The sequence below is a fragment of the Tripterygium wilfordii genome, chromosome 18 (assembly GCF_013401445.1).
Source record: "Tripterygium wilfordii isolate XIE 37 chromosome 18, ASM1340144v1, whole genome shotgun sequence".
NCBI lineage: Eukaryota > Viridiplantae > Streptophyta > Magnoliopsida > Celastrales > Celastraceae > Tripterygium > Tripterygium wilfordii.
This window is the reverse complement of record NC_052249.1, coordinates 1,628,608-1,649,105: the sequence shown is the minus strand read 5'-3', so window position 1 is coordinate 1,649,105 and position 20,498 is coordinate 1,628,608. Positions and strand designations below refer to the sequence as shown.

Below are 20,498 nucleotides of genomic sequence, written 5' to 3'. Positions count from 1 at the left end.
TATCTCCCAAACGACAACTCCGATCAGCGTGATTCTAGTTGGGTTAGACTCGTCTTGTCAATACGCTTCTTTTGACACCAGTGGTGTCGCTCACCGTCGTCGTACTCAGAAAATAAATAGTAAAAAATAGATATACGAGAGAGAAAAGGAAAAAGAGAAAAAACTGCGTAAGGTTTTTTTCATTTTAAGTTTTCTTTTATAATATCCTTGACTGTCAAAAACACCCACCTGTCAAAAAAAAAACCCCTAACCGAATTGTTATAATTAACTTCAAAAATTCATAACAAATCAAATTTAAATCCGATTTAAGTAATTCTTACTTTAACAATTTTCTTTTAAAATTCCCCATTTATTAAAAAAAATTTTTTAAAAAAATTTTATCACAATTTAATTTTATTCTCTTCAAATACCGATTCACCAACACAGAGGTTCACTCCACCTCAACCACCACGATAAGATACTATGAATAGTGTAAAATTTGATCAGGATATTACAGATTATAACCAATTTTTTTAACAAAAACTAAGATTAAAAACATAAGCTCATTATTAGTATATCACAACCCATAAGCCCATGACTCCATAAGTCTATTAAGGTTAAGATCGGTAAAATCGGGAAGATCATAAAATCGATAAGATCGATAAATCTTATCAATTTTGAGATTTTACATCGATTCGAATTGTTTTAGTTACCTAAGATCGTAAAATCGTACGAACATAATTTGGATTTTGACAACCATGTTGATAATAAAGATAAAATAATGAAAAAAAAAGCAAATAATGTACTCATTCAATGCATTAAGCTGTTGCAATTTGAATGCATGGGTATAAATGTAAATGTACTTTTTTTTTGACATTTAATGTTGATGTAGCAGTGTGACAGTATTATTCTTCATTTTCTATCAATAATCGCTTTCTCTTTCTAAATTGTAATGTCTCTTTTACCTTTTCATTTTCACATTAATTACAAGACATTGTCAATTCCAACCAACCCAATTATCACAACCAAACAAACATAAATAAATTGTTTGTACAAAAGAGGATGTATAACCACTTAAATTATTTAATAGGTTTAGGGTTTAGGGTGCAGACATATTGGATACATGAAGAATTTTTAGTAATACTCATTCAATACATTAAGCTGTTGCAATTTGAATTAATGATGATGATCTCACACTATTTTTTAAAATAACTTCATATTGATAGAAGCAAATGTTGATGTTATCTTAGGTACTTCCAAATTAATTGCAAAACTAATATTGTATTGTCTATAGGACATTGAAGAAGCATTACACTCTTCCATATCAAAGATAACCTTACAAAATTTCAAGGATATTCGTAAAAAATATATATATATCATGCTGAATCTAAAAATGAGAGAAATATAAATTTTTTATACATCACTTTAATTGTCACTTCTTTACAATTTTCACCTAAATAAATTCAAAACGTGTACATTAAGGATATAACACAATTATTGAAGTGACATAGAGATTGGTCCATGTAATGTCTCTTTCAATTTTTATTTTTGTTTTTTCACGTGACAATTTACTCTCAAAGTCCTCTGCCAACACACATAATGAAGATATCATTATCCAATTTTCTAAAAAAAAATAAAAATAAATTCTAAGGCCCTGTAATTGCCCATGTAATGTCTCTTTCATTCTTTTTTTTTTTTTTGGTTTTTCACGTGACTGTCCAAGTCCTGCAATCCCAATTATCAAAAGAAAACAAACACAAATAAATTGACAATGCATGTGTACGTTTGATAGATAATGTTACAACGCACTATTTTTTAAAATAAAAAATGTTTCCCACATTGCATATTGATTGCAGCAAATGTTGATGCTATCGTGACAGGATATATATCCGGCGAAATTATTTAATAGGTGCAAGCAAGCATGTTAGGTACATGAAAGACTTGTTAGTAATAGGGTTACCCCCATGGTGCTTCAATAAAGCAAGTTTTTATTCAGAAAATAATAATTATAGTAATAATAATAAAATAAAAAAAAAGAGTTGCAGTAGCTTTCTAGTTCTTTTTATTTTTATTTTTTATTGTCCTTTTATGATCAGTGTCTATATATACACACTCATTTACTTAGAGATTCGATATAGCTAGCTAGCTAAAGGAGATACATATCGAACGTTCAGCGTACATTCATCTTAGCAAATGGTAAGGCCATTAACTATCTATGTATTTCACACGATCGATGTACCCTTGTGAGATATATATTTTGTGATGATTATTGGTTTTGATACAGGGGTCCTTACAAGGAACAATCTCATCGGGGCCATGGGGAGGCCCAGGTGGTAATCCCTGGAGTTTCCAGGGACGCAGTGGAATATCCAGAATTACAATCCAGGAAAGAATTAATATCAAGTCCATCTCCTTTTTAGATGCCAACGGCAATCAATCTGGCATATTCGGGGGCATGGACCCTAATGATTATCTTGGCGATGAGAGAGTGGTAAGTAAGAAACTAATTTGTTGAAATTATGTACTGATACGGTTTTCTAGGTCCGACGGGTGTGTCGGTCCGTTTCTGATAATAGTTGTGTACGTTGTTCCGAGGTTACGTAGATTGATATCAATTGGCCTTCAGAGTATTTGATATCTATATCTGGCACATATGGCATTTACAAAGGACTGTTAGTGATCCTGTCATTATCGTTCAAAACAAATCTCACTTCACATGGACCTTTTGGAACCAATTCTGGTGAGTCTTTCTCAAACCCCATCTCAGATGGTGTCATCGCTGGATTTCATGGAAGAGGCGGCTACTACCTTGATGCTATTGGCATTTTTGTGCAACCGGTAAGCTCGTTCAAACTGCTAACTTGTACTCTTAAAACAGTCATTGAGAGAGAAAGTTTGAGATTCAATTGCATGACTGTTAATATTGGTGCATTCAGGGAGATTCAACAGGAAGTGTTTCATTTGGGCAGTGGGGGGGTCCTGGTGGTAACCCTTTTACTTTCAAGGTCGGAAGTTGGATAAAAGAGATAAATATTCTTGATCGATCCATAATCAGCTCCATCTCTTTCCGAGACTCTAATGACCACGAGTATGGAACATTCGGTGGCAACGATCCCAACAACATTGGTGAAATGAAAACTGTGAGTATCGCATTTAATTATGTAAATGTTGTAATAACCAAATGAAAAATATGAAGCATTATTTATCTTTCTTATATAAGGTTATATAATAAGCACATACACCTCCTATATATAATAAGACAACCGAAAATAAAACCAGTTAAGAACACACAAATTCATTGCGATGTGGACAAATTAAACCTAAAATGTTTTAATAGATCATGGTTTAGCTATATATATATATAGTTAACTAGTTAACTCCTTGATGTGATTGATTTGATGTAACTAATCTACATATAATTACATTATGTGCAGATCAAGATCGATGGGCCTTTAGAGTTTTTGACATCCATAGATGGGACATATGGATATTTCAATGGATTATTAGTGATCACATCACTATCATTTATTACCAATCTTACTACACATGGGCCTATTGGTACTGCTAGTGGCACTTCTTTCTCCATCCCGATAGAAAGTAGTTACATCATTGGATTTCACGGGAAGGCAGGCTACTACCTTGATTCAATTGGCATACATGTCAAGCCACGGGTAAAAACTTAACATTATTGTCTTTTGACCTTTAGGGTTAATATGCCTTGGTTTGATTTGTCATGGTTGCTGGTTATGATGTAGGGGCACATGGAAGGAATCATTTCTTTGGGGCCATGGGGTGGTCAAGGTGGGAATCCATGGAGTTATACAACACATAATGGGATATATGAGATAATCATCTATGAAGGGTTGAACATCAAGTCCATATCTTTCAAAGACACTACCGGCCTGACTTCGAAAACTTTCGGCGGCAATAATCCTCAAGACCTTGGTGAAAGAAAAATGGTAAGTTAGCTCTTTATTGTAGCAGTACTCTTAATCCTTCATATGATCACACTCTTACGTTGAACATGTTTTTACCGATTCCTAGATTCATTTTGCCTGGCCTTCTGAACATCTGGTGTTGATAAGCGGGACATATGGAAACTTCGCCAATCTTGTGACGATTAAATCACTATCGTTTGTTACAAATAGGAATACATATGGACCTTTTGGAACTACTTCCGCTTCTGATACCTCTTTCTCTATCCCGATAGACAATAGTACGATCATCGGGTTCCATGGAAGAGCCGGCCACTACCTTGATAATATTGGCATATATGTGAAACCAGCAACCTCAATATAAATAATATTTGTGCCTGAAGAAGTTACTAGATTAATGCAATAAGAATTTAGAATATCTTTCCATGGCAAAACTTCTGTTGGGGTGATCTCTCTGTAATATTATTACTACTATGAATAAAATATGAATGACTATATATATTACTTGTCAACCTCTTCATTTCTTTTCTTTTCTTTTTCTTTTTTTTAAAGAAGGCAGAATCCCTGGATATTCATTATAAGCTTCTCTTGTCAACGTCTTTCTCGTTCTATACACTTGAGAAGGAGCTCTATCACTTTGACGCAGAACGGGAGCGGGGAGCAGCACATAAAATCTATATCTCACGAAACTAATAAGAATCCTACATTACAAGAAAACAAATTAATAATAGTAAAATGAAAAATACTCTTTGTTTACAAGAAAAACTTATGGTGTGTCTAGTATCACTTTTGTTTTTTGTTTTAATTTTCAAAAAATAGAAAATAAAAACAAAAAATATTGTTTGTTTGTATTTTCTGTTTTGGTTTTTATGAAAACCAAAAACAGGTTTTCAAAATTTTTGAAAACAAGAAAAAAAAGGTTTTTAAAAGTGTTGGAAACAGAACTAGTTACACTTATTATAGATTACACTTTCTTTAAGATTTCATATTGCAAATTGCATAGAGATATGAAGACAATGATCAAATATACTTTGGGTTATTGTTTTATTTCTTTTTTTTTTCTTTCTGCTGATGTTTTCAATGGTGAAACATGGGAAAGGCTGCAGTTATAAAAAATATAGTGGTGTGGATATATTCCATTATTATAAAAATAAATTAAAGTATAAACACACATTTTTTTTTCTTCAATTTTTGTTTTCAGTTTTAAGTGTTCAATCAAATAAGTTTCAATTTTATGTTTTATATTTTATATTTTAGTTTTTTATTTTTGTTTTCAAAATTTTTGGAAGTGATACCAAACACAACCTTATTTTCTCTTTTACATTAAGAAATAAACGGATCAAAAAGAGAGGGGGGTTCTAACCGAAAAGACTGAAAGTGCTGAAATTAATTGTGCGTGTAAGATAAATTATTGTAAGACTTGGCTGGGATTTAAAGAACAGGTATGTAAATGGCAAGGTATTGAAAACAAGACAGGGAATGTAAAAGGTAGTTGAAATTGCGTTAAGTTTTGATTTGATTCGGAGAGATTTTACAAGGATTAATTATACTTTACATCATCGAGATATACCAAACATTTTTTGTTACAATATTGGGCCAACAACTCTATTCAAAAAGCCTTTTATGCGAAATCCAAGCCCGGCTCGAAAAAGAATTTAGACCAAAATTTCAACACAAACTAGGCCCGTGGGGAAAATACTTTGGTTGTTTATTGGGCAGGCTGGGCCATACGGCCCATGATTAACTTAATGTGGATCAGGTATATGGGCCTGTACCAATAGAAGGCCCAAGACTGATAAGAAAGCAAAAAAAAAAAATAGAGCGGCAGAGGAGCTCGAACCTGCAAAAATCTACTTCCCTCTCTCTCTTCTTTCTCCAGCACAGATTGTAAGCCCTAGTTATCTCCGATTTTCCATTATGTTTCTATGTGATTCTTGGCGTTTTCCGTCTCGATCTCTCTCAATTTTCTCATAATCGCATACATTTTCGGCCCTGCAAAACCCTAACTTTCTAGCTTGTTCCACTGGAATAGGGGCATGCTAGGTCTCATAGGTTGAAGCTCTCTTGCGAACCAGAAGCTTCGGGGCCGAAGCTGTAATTTTAGGAGGGAAGTATGTACAGGGATCGAGAAGGCGGAGTTGGCGGGTTGGGCAAATCGGAGATTGTAGGAGGAGGAGGGCCTTTGGATCGAAAGCGCATCGTGAATAATGCTCTGGAAAAGCATCTAGAGAAGTCCTCCACGTCCACTTCGAGGGGATTCAACGCTAAGGATAAGGAGAAATTGTCGGTCCCTTCCACTTCCACTTCCACCGGAAAAGCGAAGCTCGATCACCGTGACTCCCGCTCCGCTTCCCTCGCCAAGAACAAATGCTCTGATGGTGAGTACTTATATTTCTCTTTTTTATTTACATGTTACACTGTTCTTCCTCTTCATGTGAAAACCGGTGATTTGGTTATCCTTGTGCTTGTATCGGGGGCAAATCTTTGTTTGTTTCTAACACATGATGCGTTAGATCTGGGTTGCTGATGGTATTGCATTTTCCCGCTAAAGTTTTGAAATTTGCTAATTTTAATAAGGTTAGTTGGTTTAGTCTTAGCTTTGTTTCTTAATATTGAGTAATTAAGTTGTTTTTACTTCTTAAAGGGCATGGGACATCAGTTGCTCTATATATTCTGTTTACGACTCAAATATTTTTGTCTCGTCTTTTAAATGTTTAGTCATGCTAGTAATATTGTTATTGAGATAGTGGGAAGCTATTTTAGAAAGTTGAACTTTTTTCTCGGTTTCCCTGGATGCAATGTTGTTATAGAAAATGTGTCTGATTGTTTTTCTTTTTAAAAAAATATATTTGGTCTCTTAGAGTTTTGGAATCGTCTTATTTAATATTGAATATGTTAGGTGTTGTAGTCTTTTGTTGTGTTTGGAGGCGGGTGGAGGATCAGTTTGATTTTGAGGGATCTGGTTTTTACTGGTTTCTTTCTTGATGCTCTTTAATAAAATTCGTTTTCCCATTAAAAAGAGAACATTTGACGTTGTTAGCTTTCATTTTGAAGCAAAATGGAAATTCAAATTTGATGGGCAGTTTGGAGCTTGACTTTTTTTGGCTTGTATTTTGAAAAATGGACTGATTGAGGAGATTGGTTTCTGCCCTTGATGGAGCAGACTGTTGATTTTAGGTTTTTTCTCTTCCGGTCATCCACATGTCAAACTTGTATAGTTTACTGCTCTTTTTTACACAGATTTTCTTCTGGCAATGTCTAAGCATGAATTTTGTACATGCCAAGTCATTTTTCTGAGATTTTTTTAATTTCTTGGCCTCTAAATTTTATATGACCCAGTTTTGCTGTGATGTTATATGCCCTAGTGGCAAAGTTCTAATTTTGCTAATAGTAATAGGGCATATAATAGGCTCCGATAAGGAGTGATGTCAAAGTCCTCCACCTTTTTGGACCTTTCCATATTTTTGAAGGCTTAAGTTATTCTTTGTGAACATGCTGTCTACTTACCTAATGTTGCCAAGCTTGCCAAGCTGTCTGTGCTACATTTTTTGAATTTCAAGTTTCAAAGTGCTTTGGATTGTGTTTTTTGTTTTTAATCTGCTGAGGTTGCCTTATTGGCACAAACTGCAGAGGAATCTGAAACAGACAGTGAAGATTCAGATGTCAGTGGTTCTGATGGAGATGACACCTCTTGGATTTCATGGTTCTGCAATTTGCAGGGAAATGAATTCTTCTGTGAAGTTGACGATGAATACATCCAAGATGATTTTAATCTTTGTGGCCTGAGCAGTCAAGTTCCTTATTATGATTATGCACTTGATTTGATTTTGGATGTGGAATCTTCTCATGGTAAGCATTCCTTCATGTCAGGTTGGCTTTACTTTTCTTGTTTGCAAATATATGTGTAGTGTGATCTTTTAAGCTCTAATTTATGAGGTGGGTATTACAGTATTACTCTAGTTGATTCACATCTCCACTATGCATTTAGCTTATACATTTTCATTTTTTGAGAATGTCTCTTTTTAGGTCTTTAGTTTAGGTGCGATCGTATGGCAATCAGTTTGGAAGGTGTATTGCTTGTTCGTGAGATTGTCTCTTATTATATATTTAGTTTAGAATCAGAATACTAACATTTGTTGCTTGTTATTCATGTATCAAAGCTTGTAGTGATTTGTGGATCACTGTTTTTGGTTTTATAGATGTCAATTTTAATATGCAGTTGAACCCAAATGTAAATTTGATGTGGAACCCTATACCAGTATTTTCTTTTTGAATCGAGGGAATGTGCTGTGCACAGGTAAACTCTTGAAGTGAGACTCGTCACCCTAAGCATCTTTAAAATCACAGGTTTTTTCCTGCATAGGCTAGAACCATTGTCTCCCAGCTGAAAGCATTATTCCTAGTCAACTCATACATGATGTGGAGGAAAAAGCCTCTACCACTATTTGAGTATTTTCATCAAAAATACTTTTTATGTATTAACTCCTACATTTGAAAGTTATCCTTGAGATTGCATCTGCAGTGAATGGATACATCTAGCTTTTTCATAACCCCCCAATGCCAATGCCACTGCCTTGATTATCCTGAACTGTCATTTTGTGGTTGCTTTCCCTTCTACTACATGAAATGTTATGTCTTGAAAGTTCTCCTTTCTCAACAAAAATAATGGAGGCAAACATTTTTGAGAGGATAGTTCTTATTCTATTCTTGCATCGTTTGTCAAACAAGATGTATCATTTAGCATGTGATTTTGCGTGGTAGTGTAACTTTCTTGAGTTAGGCTTGTGTTCCTTCTTCAATATCATTCTTTCTGGGAAAAATTCTATAAATGCTATACAACAGGTTGCTTGAAATTTAACATTACAAGTGATAGCCTTTTTTAATAATATGTCCATCCATTGAATGGATGAATACCTGAATTTAAGGTTTGCTTTGCCAATCCTTTGAAATGGGAAATGCTTTGGATGGTTTGCTCTTGACTACTGAGATGACAGGGTCTGCATTTGCAAATATTTTATCCCTATTTCTGGTTGTAAGCCTGCAGAGGCTTCAATAAAATATTTAGTTTGATGAATAAAAAAACTTTCTTGTAGAAAAGCACATACTTCTGAGCCATGACTTTGCTATTCACCTTTCTTTTCTCCTCCACTCCCAACTGCTTGCCGTTTGTTTTTGTTCTATGTCTGTCTGTACACTGTTGTTGTTAAAGCCACTCCTGGTTGTTATGGGCATATACAGGAGATATGTTCACGGAAGAACAGAATGAGTTGGTAGAATCGGCGGCTGAGATGCTGTATGGTCTGATTCATGTGCGGTACATATTGACTACCAAGGGAATGACAGCCATGGTAATGTTCTTTGTTTCATTTGTCTTTTCTTGTGATTTGTTCATTCATTTTGTGTCATTTTGGTTCTAATGTTTGTGGGAATTTTTATAGTTAGAGAAGTACAAAAACTATGACTTCGGAAGATGTCCGAGAGTTTACTGTTGTGGTCAGCCGTGCCTTCCTGTTGGTCAGTCGGACATTCCTCGTTCGAGTACTGTTAAAGTATATTGTCCTAAATGTGAAGATATATATTACCCTCGGTCCAAGTACCAAGGTAGTATCCTTTCCGTTGCACCCTCTGTTTGTGGGATCTCCATTACATGAGTTTTACGTCTGCTTGTAATTTTCTCATGGTTATAATATGTTTTTAACCTTTATTTTTTGTTCAAGACAACCATGTTTACAAATCGACTGTCATGATTTGTTGATTCATTTCATATTTACATTCTTGCTTTTTTTTTCCTCCTAATGTGTACCTAATTGGATCTTGCATTCCTCTCCATTTGGCACTGCTAGTTTTGGCTCTCCTATCATCTATTTTGGTCCATTTGCTTTTATTGTGGCTTCATCTTTGATATATGATTAGTTCTCACACTTTTTTCCCCTATTCCTGGTTCATAATTTTCCTCAACGATACCAAGATATCGATGGAGCTTATTTCGGTACGACTTTTCCTCACTTATTTCTTATGACCCATGCGCACCTGAAGCCGCAGAAGCCAACACAAAGTTATGTACCAAGAGTTTTTGGCTTCAAGCTTCAGAAGCCCTGAAACAAACTGGAGTTGGAAAGCTGGGATTTCTCATTGTTCCATTGGTGGCGGTCGATCTCGCTTCGCTTGGCCTTGCGCTTTGTTGAAAGAGCTATAACCAATGAGTTGCCAAGAGTATTATGATTGTTGTACCAAGTGAAAGTTTAAAAATGCAGCAGTATCAGTATCCAATATGGTCAAGCCTGACCTCTTCAATTTTAATTTTTGAATCTAACACAGGGTTTGTAAGTTTTTTCTCTTTTTTTTTGGGTTTGAAAATTATTTAATGTGGTTTCAAATGTAGTTTTTGGTATACCATCTCCTCTTCTTATGTTTTTGACAACACGTCCAATGATAATAATACGAGCTGTTTTTAAGCAGTGTATGTATTACTCTCTGTTTGGAGATTTTACTGAATATAATCTGTATTGAAGCTTTATTTCTCGATGAAAGATGGAAATCAAACATATTAAACGAACACACTTTTGCCACCCATTGATCACGGGAATCTAGAACGTGCCACAGAGCAATATTTATGAAGTTGAGCAATGATGTAATTCACATAAAAGGAATCGACGAGTGAACGAAAAACCATAACTGAAATCCCCAGCTTTTTGTCCAAGCGAACACACTTTTGCCACTCATTGATCGCGGGGATATAGAAGAAGAGAGGATCCAGTAATGAGACCTCAATGGCTAATAACACTACAGGTATCCTAACAAAAAATAACACTATAATTGTCCTTAACATCTCCATAACCCCAAGAGCCAATCTTATATGATTAAACACTAGCTTCCCATCTGTTTCTTCCTCCAGGTTTTCTGTGCCTTTTCCTTCCTCTACATCACTTGTGTTGGACCTGAGCGAATCACACACTGTATCATGGCCAATTCATAATGCTTTCCATAATATGAACCCAAAAATTTTCAAGGGCCAAGTCAACAACTGATGAATGAGTAAAGGATTAGACAGTTCCTTGAAATTTATACCCACAAAATTACGAAGTATTTATTAATTATTATACACATAGATATGAACTGGGTCAGTACTAGAGTTTTCATTGCAGTCTGCATTCATAAATAGACAATATAAGAAAAGGGTGAGCGCTAAGTGATGCTATCAGAGCTTTCTGTGATGGTAATTTCTGTTTGAAAATATGTGCAATTTTGGATAATCTGATAGTATTCCAGTTACAACATCACTACATCAACATATATAGAGCAATATTAGAGTGGCGTTACAGTATGCATATATATTCTCTGTAATGTGATGTAATATCATGTCTACAACTAATTGTGCACTGAAACTAACCTCATTGAACTGAAGCTTCAAGCAAGTTGACAGGCAATCGACCAAGAAAAAGCTTGTAACTCTGAGAATAACTGAATTGAGAAAGTCTTAAGAGTTATGTAGCAAATACCAAGCAAGGAGCCATGTTCTTTTCTGTCAAGGATAACGAATCTGCTGTGCTTTGGGGAGTTCCCATGGGCCGTGGCTGTGTGAGAGAGGAAGAGGGCAAATGGCTGCTTTTTGCTGGGCCTTGGTCATCTATACAGTCATATACCCAAATATTTAAACATATTTACTTGTCTTTATTTTTTTTTAAAATATTATTGAAAAATATGTTTCTCATTGGAATCGAACTTTAGACACATATATGTCTAAATCCATCGATTGTCAATCGAACCACCTCTCGTTAGAGAGGCATATTTATTTGTCAATTGGTTTCTGATCTTGGACAATCAACGAGCTGGAATAGCATAAAAAAATAAAATCATATCAAAATTATTACAAATTAATCATGACAAAAGCGAGACCAACCAACTTTGACATTAAATCATATCAAAATTATTACAAATTAATCATGGAATAATTATGTGTATCAAAGTGGTTACTACTAAAACTTATAGCAGACCCGTATATCAAAATGGTTATAAAATAAAATATCCAAAAGGAGTGTATATATATATATATATATACACCATTCAAATACATTTCAAAATCAAGAACTCTAATTTCCTACCAGAATATAGAGAACCACATCGCAAGATTGTACAAAAATTTTCATATCTCATATCTTTTTATCTTTAGTAAAGTTGTTTACTTTGAACAACTTTGGTAAAGGTGTGGACCACTTGTCTGCCGTTACGAGATGGTAGGGTATTTGCATTCTTAAAATAGTGAATTGTTTGTGTTGTCATCTATCTACTGTAGAGTTAATGAAACTTTTCATCACTCAAAGATACTCTTTGTTCCAACTCAGTCACTCAATTTCAGATTGTTCCAACTCAATCACTCAAAGTTTAGTTTTGTTTCAATTTCATCACGGGCAGTCAAACATTACACCTGGCATGTTGACCACCAAATCAAAGGCTGATGTGGAAAAAATGCCACGTGGAAAAAAAATTTGTAACAAAACATGTCAAAATTCTACACCTTAACAAAACAAATCAAAATAACTCCACCATAAAGATTAAAATTCCACCATAATAGACCTTTATATTAATTCACCATATCATATTTGTTTCATAGAAGCAAGTCCAAAACAACATTATCTAGATGCCAGATGATTGTCATACGTAAGTCCAAAACATATTCAGATGCTAAGTCCACCAAAAACATATCCAATAGATATTTACTAATCTAGTTAGCACGACCCTAATATTATCACTAATATGACTACCTCCTTGCTTTCGTTATTGATTCCTGAGTTGCATTCAGCATGGTAGTGTACCTAGCTTTGGATGTTGCACCTTGAATTGTAAGAATAGTGTTTGGCATCCTCCTGGCACTTGATTTTGTTCTTTTTCCAGGGCTGCATGATCCACCAAAACTCAAATCCATTGGCATTGTATGGCTCTCGGTCATGACAATTCCACCACCACTTCCACCCCCTCGCATCATAGATCTTTTCATGGGCATCTTTGATCGAAAGACATTGCCACTGTTGACTCGATCCGCATCAATACTCACTGCATCAGTATTAGTAGTAGAAGACCTACCAATGCCACCTCCTCTCATTGGACCAACCTTTCTACCACCTCTACCACGACCTCTTCCCTTAGTACCCCTTCTTCCAACTGCACTTTCTATGTCGACATTAACATTCACATTGGGTGGCTGGCAATTTAGAATTTGATATCTTAGTTACAGAATATTATAGAAATCTCATGAATTTTGCATTTAAAACAATGTCTACCTGAGATATTGCAGGATTATGACATCCTCTTTTGTTGTGCCCTAGTCCTCCACATTTGCCACATTTTATCTTCGGATACCTTCGTCTTAGTCGACTGCTTGTCTTAGGCTCATCGTGTTCTCTCCTTCTCTTTTTTGTTGGTCTTCCAATAGATACTTTCATTGGAGGAGGTATAACGGTATCACCACCAGTGGCAACCCATAAGTTCTCTCCATTTGTTGGTTCAACATTGTGATGGTATACCCTGAAATATGTTTCCCTTGTATATGCTTCATGCACAAAGTCTACTGGATCTTTGTGAAGCCATCCAATTGCAGCGACAGCATGAGTGCATGGAATGCCAGATAAGTCCCATGACCTACAAGTACATGATGCTTGTTTTACATTGACAACGTATTGCTCTGGCTTTTTGCTCACCTGTTACAGACAAAGTTGTGTGTTTATTAACTACCATCATCAATGTGATATGTAAAAGACTAATATTTGATAACCATATACCTGAAAAACTGACTGTTCTGAATCTCCAGACCATTTTGCTGTCCATAATCTACTTTTCTGGAACTCTTTAACTAATCTATCGTGCACTTCTGGCACAAGTCTCCCTTGTTTTCCTTTCCATCTTTATCCTCAATCTAACATGCCTATCCATTGCATCAGCTCTTAGCTCCTCTAACATTGTGATAATTGGTTTGCCTCTAATTTGCACAATCTTACCATTGAAGCTCTCTGACATGTTATTCACAATGGCATCATTCTTGCTAAATGTCGAGAAAGCTGCCCTAGTCCACAAACATGGAACTATGTCATCCAAATACTTCCAAGCCTCTTCATCTAACTCTTTTACCTTCTGCATGTGTGAGAGAAAATCTTGCATTGTTGTGGCCTTTGCACAATCATATACCAAATTTCTATAATGAGCTCCTGGCCATTTTTTACTGAAGTTGGCATAAATATGCCTCACACAGAATCGATGCTCAATGCCTTGTTCCACTTCTCTTTCAAGCTTATCAATGGTTGACACCAATCCCTACAACATAATATATCATATAGCCTTAGTAAGTAGAGTTAATAGAGAATGTATTAATATATAGAAAACGTGTGCAACTTGAAAAACAGAATGTTAAATGTGATACCTTTTGCCTATCAGAAATAAAGCACCATCTCCTCCTATCGAACCCTCCAATGTCCAATAGTAACTTTCTTAAGAACCATTCCCATGAATCTCCGTTCTCCCTTTCGACAACCGCTCATGCTATGGGAAAAATCCCATTAGCACCGTCATGTGCTACTGCAGTGAGTAATTGACCACCATAAACAGTTTTCAGAAAACACCCGTCTAGACCATTCAAAGACCTACATCCAGTAAGGAACCCATTCCTCAACGGAGCAAGGCACATATATACCCGCTTGAACACTGCAGGGTCTTCTAGTCTATCCCTATCCACAAGTAAATTGCATGTGCTACCGATGTTGGTCCTTAAAACCTCGGACATGTAACTTCTCAATTGACCATATTGTTCTTTATGTTTCCCATCGATCATGTCCAATGCTTTCTTCTTTGCTCTATATGCATGTGTCCTTGAAATTGCCAAAGACATGTGTTCCTTTGCATATGTAACCAAATCAGCCGCACTCACTTTTGGTTCCCCTCTTATCTTGTCCACCAATCTCACTGCTAGCCATGTGCTATTGGCTTGCTTGTTTTCTAGTCTCCGATTACACATATGTTGTTTAACGTATGTCTTGATTTGGTAAGTACTCTCCCCTTTGATTTGAGAGCACCATATCACCCACGGGCATCCAACATCACACTTTGCTTGACATCTTGTCTTCTCATTCCTCACTATATGTATTTGGTACCCACCATCAACTGTATAGCTCTTGATAGCTTTTTTTAAATTCTTTGAGATCAGTAAATTCCATTCCAAGTTCAAAGATCAACTTTTCTGAAGTAACCTTAGGATTGAACTTTGGATTTGCAACCATACTTCTCCTAATGCCATTGTCACCATCATCTTCAAATAGTAGTATGTCCTCATTATCTGATTCATAGACCTCTTTAAAATCTTCATCACTACCAATGTCACCCAAACCATCACCGTCACTGCTATCATCCCCACTTTTATCATCTTCATTCCCCTCAGCATCATTGCAATTATCTCCACTCCCATCAACATCAACATCAACATCAACATCAACATCAACATCAATATCCTCATACCCACTCCCATCGACATCACTATCCTCATACCCACTCCCATCACTACTAGTATCTCCACTGCCACCATCTCCACTGCCAATAATAGAACCTCCAACATTGTTTTCCAAAGATGTCATATATGCATCAAGGAGATCATCATCCCCATCATCAAGAGAACATTCAATAGAAGGTTTCATTTCAACAACAAACTGCAAGCATATAAGTACAAAAACACATAAAACGAATTACAAACTCAGATCAACAAAAACAGAACACACAATCACAAAAACCTAAAAACCTTGATACCCAAATCGGGTACAAACTTAAATCATAATAAAGAAATCGATTGAATCTACACAATCATGAAAGATATGAGATAAATAAACTCTTACTAGAGTGATAGTGATATACAGTTGTTGTCAAGCTGGAGCCAGATCGCGTCCAAGAGACTGCAGCAACAAAGTCTTTTTTGAAGACAAAAGTTTTAGGTCTTTTTCGCATCTTCTGGAAGTATGCCAAATATTTGGGCAATTTTTTTTTTTACAAATGCCACATTTTTATTTTTTCCACATCAGCCTTTGACCTGGTGGTCAACATGCCAGGTGTGATGTTTGACTGCCCGTTTTTGTGAAAATCTGCCCAGGTGATGAAATTGAAACAAAACTAAACTTTGAGTGACTGAGTTGGAACAATCTGAAATTGAGTGACTGAGTTGGAACAAAGAGTATCTTTGAGTGATGAAAAGTTTCATTAACTCATCTACTGTAAATCCAACATCCCCATACAATCAATTATATTATCCGCTTTGGGTTATTCGATTCTCATATATACATTGGGCCCGCACGACTTTATTTGCTACATAACTCTTAAGAATCATATTTTTAGAGGATACGGGGCTCTGAAATTCTTTAGAGTCTCCAATTAACATTCAAGATTAAAAAGGTGTCAGTCTTTCTCATCAAATTATTATATTTTTAAGTATTGTAAATTTTGAATCTCTCTCCCAAGAATGCGGCTAGATCTATCATTGGCAACAATTACTGGCCACACCACAGTCGCCTACCAACTACCATAAGCCAGCTTCATTGACTCCACATGTCCCACAAATCATTCCACGAAGCCCAAAGATAGAGACTAGTTTCAAATCTAGTATTGAGACTGCAGATGTTTCAAATCCTGTCAGTAATCTATTATGGAGGCTTTTTTCAAATTCAGTATTGAGATTGTAGATGTGAGGGCTATTGGTTGCGAGGAAGAACAGGTGAAGTTGAGGAAGTTTAGAGACAAAGAAGTTGATGAAGAAGCTATTGATTGTGCAAGATTTAACGGATGGGGTAATGGTGTTGGCTGATATTAGGGATGGAAAGGGGCTCCTCTTTTGGCCGTTGGATTAAAATTATGCAGCAAGTTCATAATCGTCAGATGTTAATTGGAGACTTGGGAATTCTTAAAGAATTTTAGAGTGTCAGCACCGTCATAACTCACTATTTAAGTTCTGAATGAGACAATTTTCATGGCATTCGAGAAAAAACTCTAAGACCCACATAATTATGTCCAATACATATTTGGAAATTCAAATATTTTAGAGATCAAATCGAGACTCAGAATTTGTCTCGGCTGAGAGGGCAAAAATCTATAGAGAAATCGATCGATAGGATGTCTTTGCATCCCGAATATTTTAGACGATTTTTATGACGTACCAACTTTCTTGACTTATATTTCTTATGACCTATGAGCACCTGAAGCCGCAGAAGCTTAACACAAAGTTACGTCCCAAGAGTTTTTCGCTTCAAGCTTCACAAGCCCTGAAACTGGAGTTGGAAAACTGGGATTTCTCATTGTCCATTGGTGGCCGTCGATCTCGTCTTCTTATGTTTTGAGAACACGTCCACTAATAGCAATACTAGTTCTTTATTCTTGTAATCTTCTCCACTATAGTGGAACATATTAATCACATATAATATATAATTACAATGTCAACTGACTAGATGGCGCCGGAGGGGTGGATCTCATCCATTCTTTGGATTTAAGATATTCCTCATTCGAATTCACGACGTATGCTCCTTTTGAGGTCGTCAGGAAGGCGACGGAGAAAATCTCTCACTTCATCGGCTGGGAGAACAAGGGCTTTAACTCTGGTGACCAATCAGATGACCAATCATTAAAAACATCCCATGTAACTTCTTCTCCACAGAGGTCATCATATTTTACGACCTTAATTGTGTTTCTTTTATTGAAAGAACTATGGACCTCTCGCTTACCTTGCTCGATAAAGACCATGTACTAGTTAATCGGCTTTCCCTATTGCATAATGTATTCACCTAATTCATTGAAAATACGCAGCTCAATAGACTACGACAGATCATCCAACTCTCAAGAATGAGAATCAAGAAGTGTGATAACTCGTCAGGAAAGAAATTTGAAAGACGCAAATCAAGCAAAGTTCATGCCTTACGATCCTTATCATTTCATTGGGGAGGCGACCAAGAAAATCTCTCACTATTTCGGCTGGGAGAACGAGATAGCATGAACTTTCGTGCGGGTTTTAGTAGTCATAGTTAACCCCCAAAGATCAGATGACCGCCGATCATTAAAAACACCCCATGTAACTTCTTCTCCACAAACGTCATGCACCATGTTTTAAGATATTACTTGGAGTTTATATCACTGAGAGAACTATCAGCCTCTAGCTGTCCTTGCAAGATATAGACCATGTTATTAATCGGCTTTCCCTCTTGCATAATAGAGCACATATCAGGTGCCCGTAACTACTTGGCAGATACTCTTACAAGAAATCTGCTAGAAGTTCCAAAAAATGATAGTGATATACATACATAGGATTTGTGTACGTAAAAGATACATAATGATGTGGCAATTGATTGGATATGCAGACTAGGCAACTTCAAAATTAAAAAATTAAAAATCAAACCCTACAAATCACTTTTATCTCTCCTCATATCTCACTTTTCTCTCTCCTCTCCTCTACTCTGTCTCACGAGATTCTCTCTTCTTCTCTCACGGCCAATACCGGACCTCCACCGTCCGGCCATCGATATGACCGCCGTTGCCGCCAAAAGAAGCGTCTGGCCCCCAGAGCAACGCCCAATCACCACTTGCCGTCACCGGTTGTTGATTTTGTCGCAAATCCACCATGAAGCCATGAGTATCCATCTAACAAAATTCACAGATCCGACTGATTTCGGTGTCGATTTGGCAACCCGACCTCACCAATGGACTCCCCTACGTGAGGAGCACCTAGCCCAGCCCTTCGTCGACCGAAACGACCATCGAAAAACGGAGACCCACATCGAAGGTATGCTCCGTGCGTTATTACACTATACATTTGACAGTGTATTTAGATTTTTCTGTTGATTGAATGTCTTATGGATTACTTGTGAAGCTTGATAGTGGGTTATTGCACTGTCATAATGAAAAGTGTAATTATTTTATTTCATGGTTTATTTGGAAAATATAGTTAACTACACTGACAGTTTGAGAAATTTAGATTGTGTTGTCTCATTCTATGATTTAGTAATTTATTTTGTTTCATGATTTGTTTGGAAAATATAGTTAACTACACTGCTGGTATGCATAACGTATTTGGGATTAGTAGGTCTTGTAGTTTTTTTTGTTTCATTGTTTGGTTAGAAAAGTGATATAAATACACTTGCAGAATGCCTAATGCAGAATTGGGGAATTTAGTTTGTGTCGTCTCATTCTATGATTTACTAGTTTATTTTGTTTCATGGTTTGTTTGGAAAATATAGTTAACTACACTGCCAGTATGCATAATGTATTTGAGATTAGTAGATCATGTTGTTTTTTTTTGTTTGATTGAACGTCTTATGGATTACTTGTGAAGCTTGACAATGGGTTATTGCACTGTTATAACAAAAAATGTAATTATCAGGAAAGTGGACTGAATTGGGTGAATTGATTGGAACTATTTTACTATTTTCTAACTACACTGCCAGTATGCATAATGTTTCTCTTGTTGTTTCAGGTTCTTATTTAATGTATTTTGATGAACACTGGAGTTTATGTTTGTGTTTTTGTATGGATTTGTTGAGGCTAAGTTGGACGTGGTAGATGCTCATGTTTTTCCTTTTAGATTTGTTGTGACTGAGTTGAATGTGGTAGATGCTAATTTTTTTCCTTTTAGATTTTGTTGTGATTGAAGTATTATTTGCTAAAAAAGTTGAACAATTTGCTGTTGATGAACATTGTCATTCCCTTAATACGTCTTTCATGATGATACTTTATTACTGGATATACCCTTTTTTTTTCATGGCAATGACTTGTTACATTATATTTTTGATAGTGTATTTGTTTGCCAGTTTATAATGCGTTACGAATTACCAGTGTATTTAGCGTCGTTGTTTATTACATAGTCATTTTCCTTGTTAAATACATTGGTTTCACTTTTTATGGCATTGAGTTATTACACTCTAGTATGATAGTGTAATAATGATAGAATCATTTCATTTTGGTGTTGATATTATATGAGTTATTACATTATGAATCACTAAATTTATGTATTTATCAAACAAATGTATGTTTCAATATTGTTTTGTAGTGAAGAGATGGGTTTTCAATCAAGAGGAGGTCAATAACGAAGGATGCGAATGGTGATTACAAATATATGATATTTACATGCGGGAGGTTGGATAACAAGGCGAGGCTTGTTGATAGACTTTCCGTCGATGGGAAGTGGAAGATTACATTGTTTGAAGATATCCATAACCACGATCTAAGTCCTTGTCATTCTAGATTCTTCGTGTGTAACAGATAAATAAATCCGAGTGTGAAAATGTAACTAGAGATTATTGATATTGCTGGAATTCGACCGAACAAGAGTTACAATTCAATTGTCATTGGTGCCGGTGGGCATGATAATTTTACAGTATATTTGTTTCTCAGTTGTTAATGCATTACGAATTATCAGTGTATTTAACCAAGCTAATCATGGCAGTGACTTATTATATTATGTTTTGACAGTGTATTTGTTTCCCATTTTTTGGCAAGTTCGATTGTTATCATGCAATACCTTATTACATTATGTTTTTGACAGTGTATTTGTATTCCAATATTTAATGCATTACGTAT

The 20,498-nt window shown here is 35.8% G+C and overlaps 5 protein-coding genes across 7 annotated transcripts; 3 read left to right on the top strand and 2 right to left on the bottom strand.

The window, feature by feature from the left end:
- The first annotated feature begins 2,015 nt into the window (after positions 1–2,015).
- LOC119983688 (mannose/glucose-specific lectin-like) lies at positions 2,016–4,426 on the top strand. Its single transcript, XM_038827380.1, has 7 exons — positions 2,016–2,175; positions 2,264–2,470; positions 2,584–2,817; positions 2,916–3,119; positions 3,414–3,650; positions 3,735–3,938; positions 4,024–4,426. Exons 1-7 carry the CDS (start codon positions 2,173–2,175, stop codon positions 4,276–4,278), a joined length of 1,344 nt encoding a protein of 447 aa, XP_038683308.1. The 5' UTR covers positions 2,016–2,172; the 3' UTR covers positions 4,279–4,426.
- A 1,293-nt stretch (positions 4,427–5,719) lies between these two features.
- LOC119983689 (putative casein kinase II subunit beta-4) lies at positions 5,720–10,372 on the top strand. Of its 3 annotated transcripts, XM_038827382.1 has the most exons (6): positions 5,720–5,801; positions 5,947–6,292; positions 7,545–7,763; positions 9,153–9,262; positions 9,353–9,518; positions 9,883–10,372. In XM_038827382.1, exons 2-6 carry the CDS (start codon positions 6,028–6,030, stop codon positions 10,011–10,013), a joined length of 891 nt encoding a protein of 296 aa, XP_038683310.1. In that variant the 5' UTR covers positions 5,720–5,801; positions 5,947–6,027; the 3' UTR covers positions 10,014–10,372. The 3 variants fall into 3 exon arrangements, with proteins under 3 accessions (XP_038683310.1, XP_038683311.1, XP_038683309.1); XM_038827383.1 differs by having other exon boundaries at positions 5,725–6,292; positions 9,353–9,515; XM_038827381.1 differs by having other exon boundaries at positions 5,726–6,292.
- LOC119983692 (putative cyclic nucleotide-gated ion channel 8) lies at positions 10,252–11,581 on the bottom strand. Its single transcript, XM_038827385.1, has 2 exons — positions 11,305–11,581; positions 10,252–10,852 (listed from the first exon to the last, which is right to left on the bottom strand). Exons 1-2 carry the CDS (start codon positions 11,307–11,309, stop codon positions 10,492–10,494), a joined length of 366 nt encoding a protein of 121 aa, XP_038683313.1. The 5' UTR covers positions 11,310–11,581; the 3' UTR covers positions 10,252–10,491.
- Positions 11,582–12,326: 745 nt separating this feature from the next.
- Positions 12,327–13,795, bottom strand: LOC119983821. Its single transcript, XM_038827551.1, has 3 exons — positions 13,691–13,795; positions 13,193–13,609; positions 12,327–13,113 (listed from the first exon to the last, which is right to left on the bottom strand). The coding sequence occupies exons 2-3, from the start codon at positions 13,352–13,354 to the stop codon at positions 12,673–12,675; spliced, it is 603 nt and encodes a 200-aa protein (XP_038683479.1). The 5' UTR covers positions 13,355–13,609; positions 13,691–13,795; the 3' UTR covers positions 12,327–12,672.
- Positions 13,796–18,426: 4,631 nt separating this feature from the next.
- Positions 18,427–20,219, top strand: LOC119983706. Its single transcript, XM_038827398.1, has 2 exons — positions 18,427–18,705; positions 19,969–20,219. The coding sequence occupies exons 1-2, from the start codon at positions 18,447–18,449 to the stop codon at positions 20,022–20,024; spliced, it is 315 nt and encodes a 104-aa protein (XP_038683326.1). The 5' UTR covers positions 18,427–18,446; the 3' UTR covers positions 20,025–20,219.
- Positions 20,220–20,498: the final 279 nt, after the last annotated feature.

Coding starts and splice junctions, on each gene's coding strand:
- LOC119983689 (XM_038827382.1), top strand. CDS start 6,028: ATGTACAGGGATCGAGAAGGCGGAGTTGGCGGGTTGGGCAAATCGGAG. Junction 7,764..9,152: donor GGATGTGGAATCTTCTCATG/GTAAGCATTCCT, acceptor GGGCATATACAG/GAGATATGTTCACGGAAGAA. Junction 9,519..9,882: donor TCGGTCCAAGTACCAAGGTA/GTATCCTTTCCG, acceptor AACGATACCAAG/ATATCGATGGAGCTTATTTC.
- LOC119983821 (XM_038827551.1), bottom strand. CDS start 13,354: ATGAAAGTATCTATTGGAAGACCAACAAAAAAGAGAAGGAGAGAACAC. Junction 13,114..13,192: donor ATAATCCTGCAATATCTCAG/GTAGACATTGTT, acceptor CTAAATTGCCAG/CCACCCAATGTGAATGTTAA.
- LOC119983688 (XM_038827380.1), top strand. Junction 2,471..2,583: donor ATCTTGGCGATGAGAGAGTG/GTAAGTAAGAAA, acceptor GAGGTTACGTAG/ATTGATATCAATTGGCCTTC. Junction 3,120..3,413: donor ACATTGGTGAAATGAAAACT/GTGAGTATCGCA, acceptor CATTATGTGCAG/ATCAAGATCGATGGGCCTTT.
- LOC119983706 (XM_038827398.1), top strand. CDS start 18,447: ATGACCGCCGTTGCCGCCAAAAGAAGCGTCTGGCCCCCAGAGCAACGC. Junction 18,706..19,968: donor AACGGAGACCCACATCGAAG/GTATGCTCCGTG, acceptor ATTGTTTTGTAG/TGAAGAGATGGGTTTTCAAT.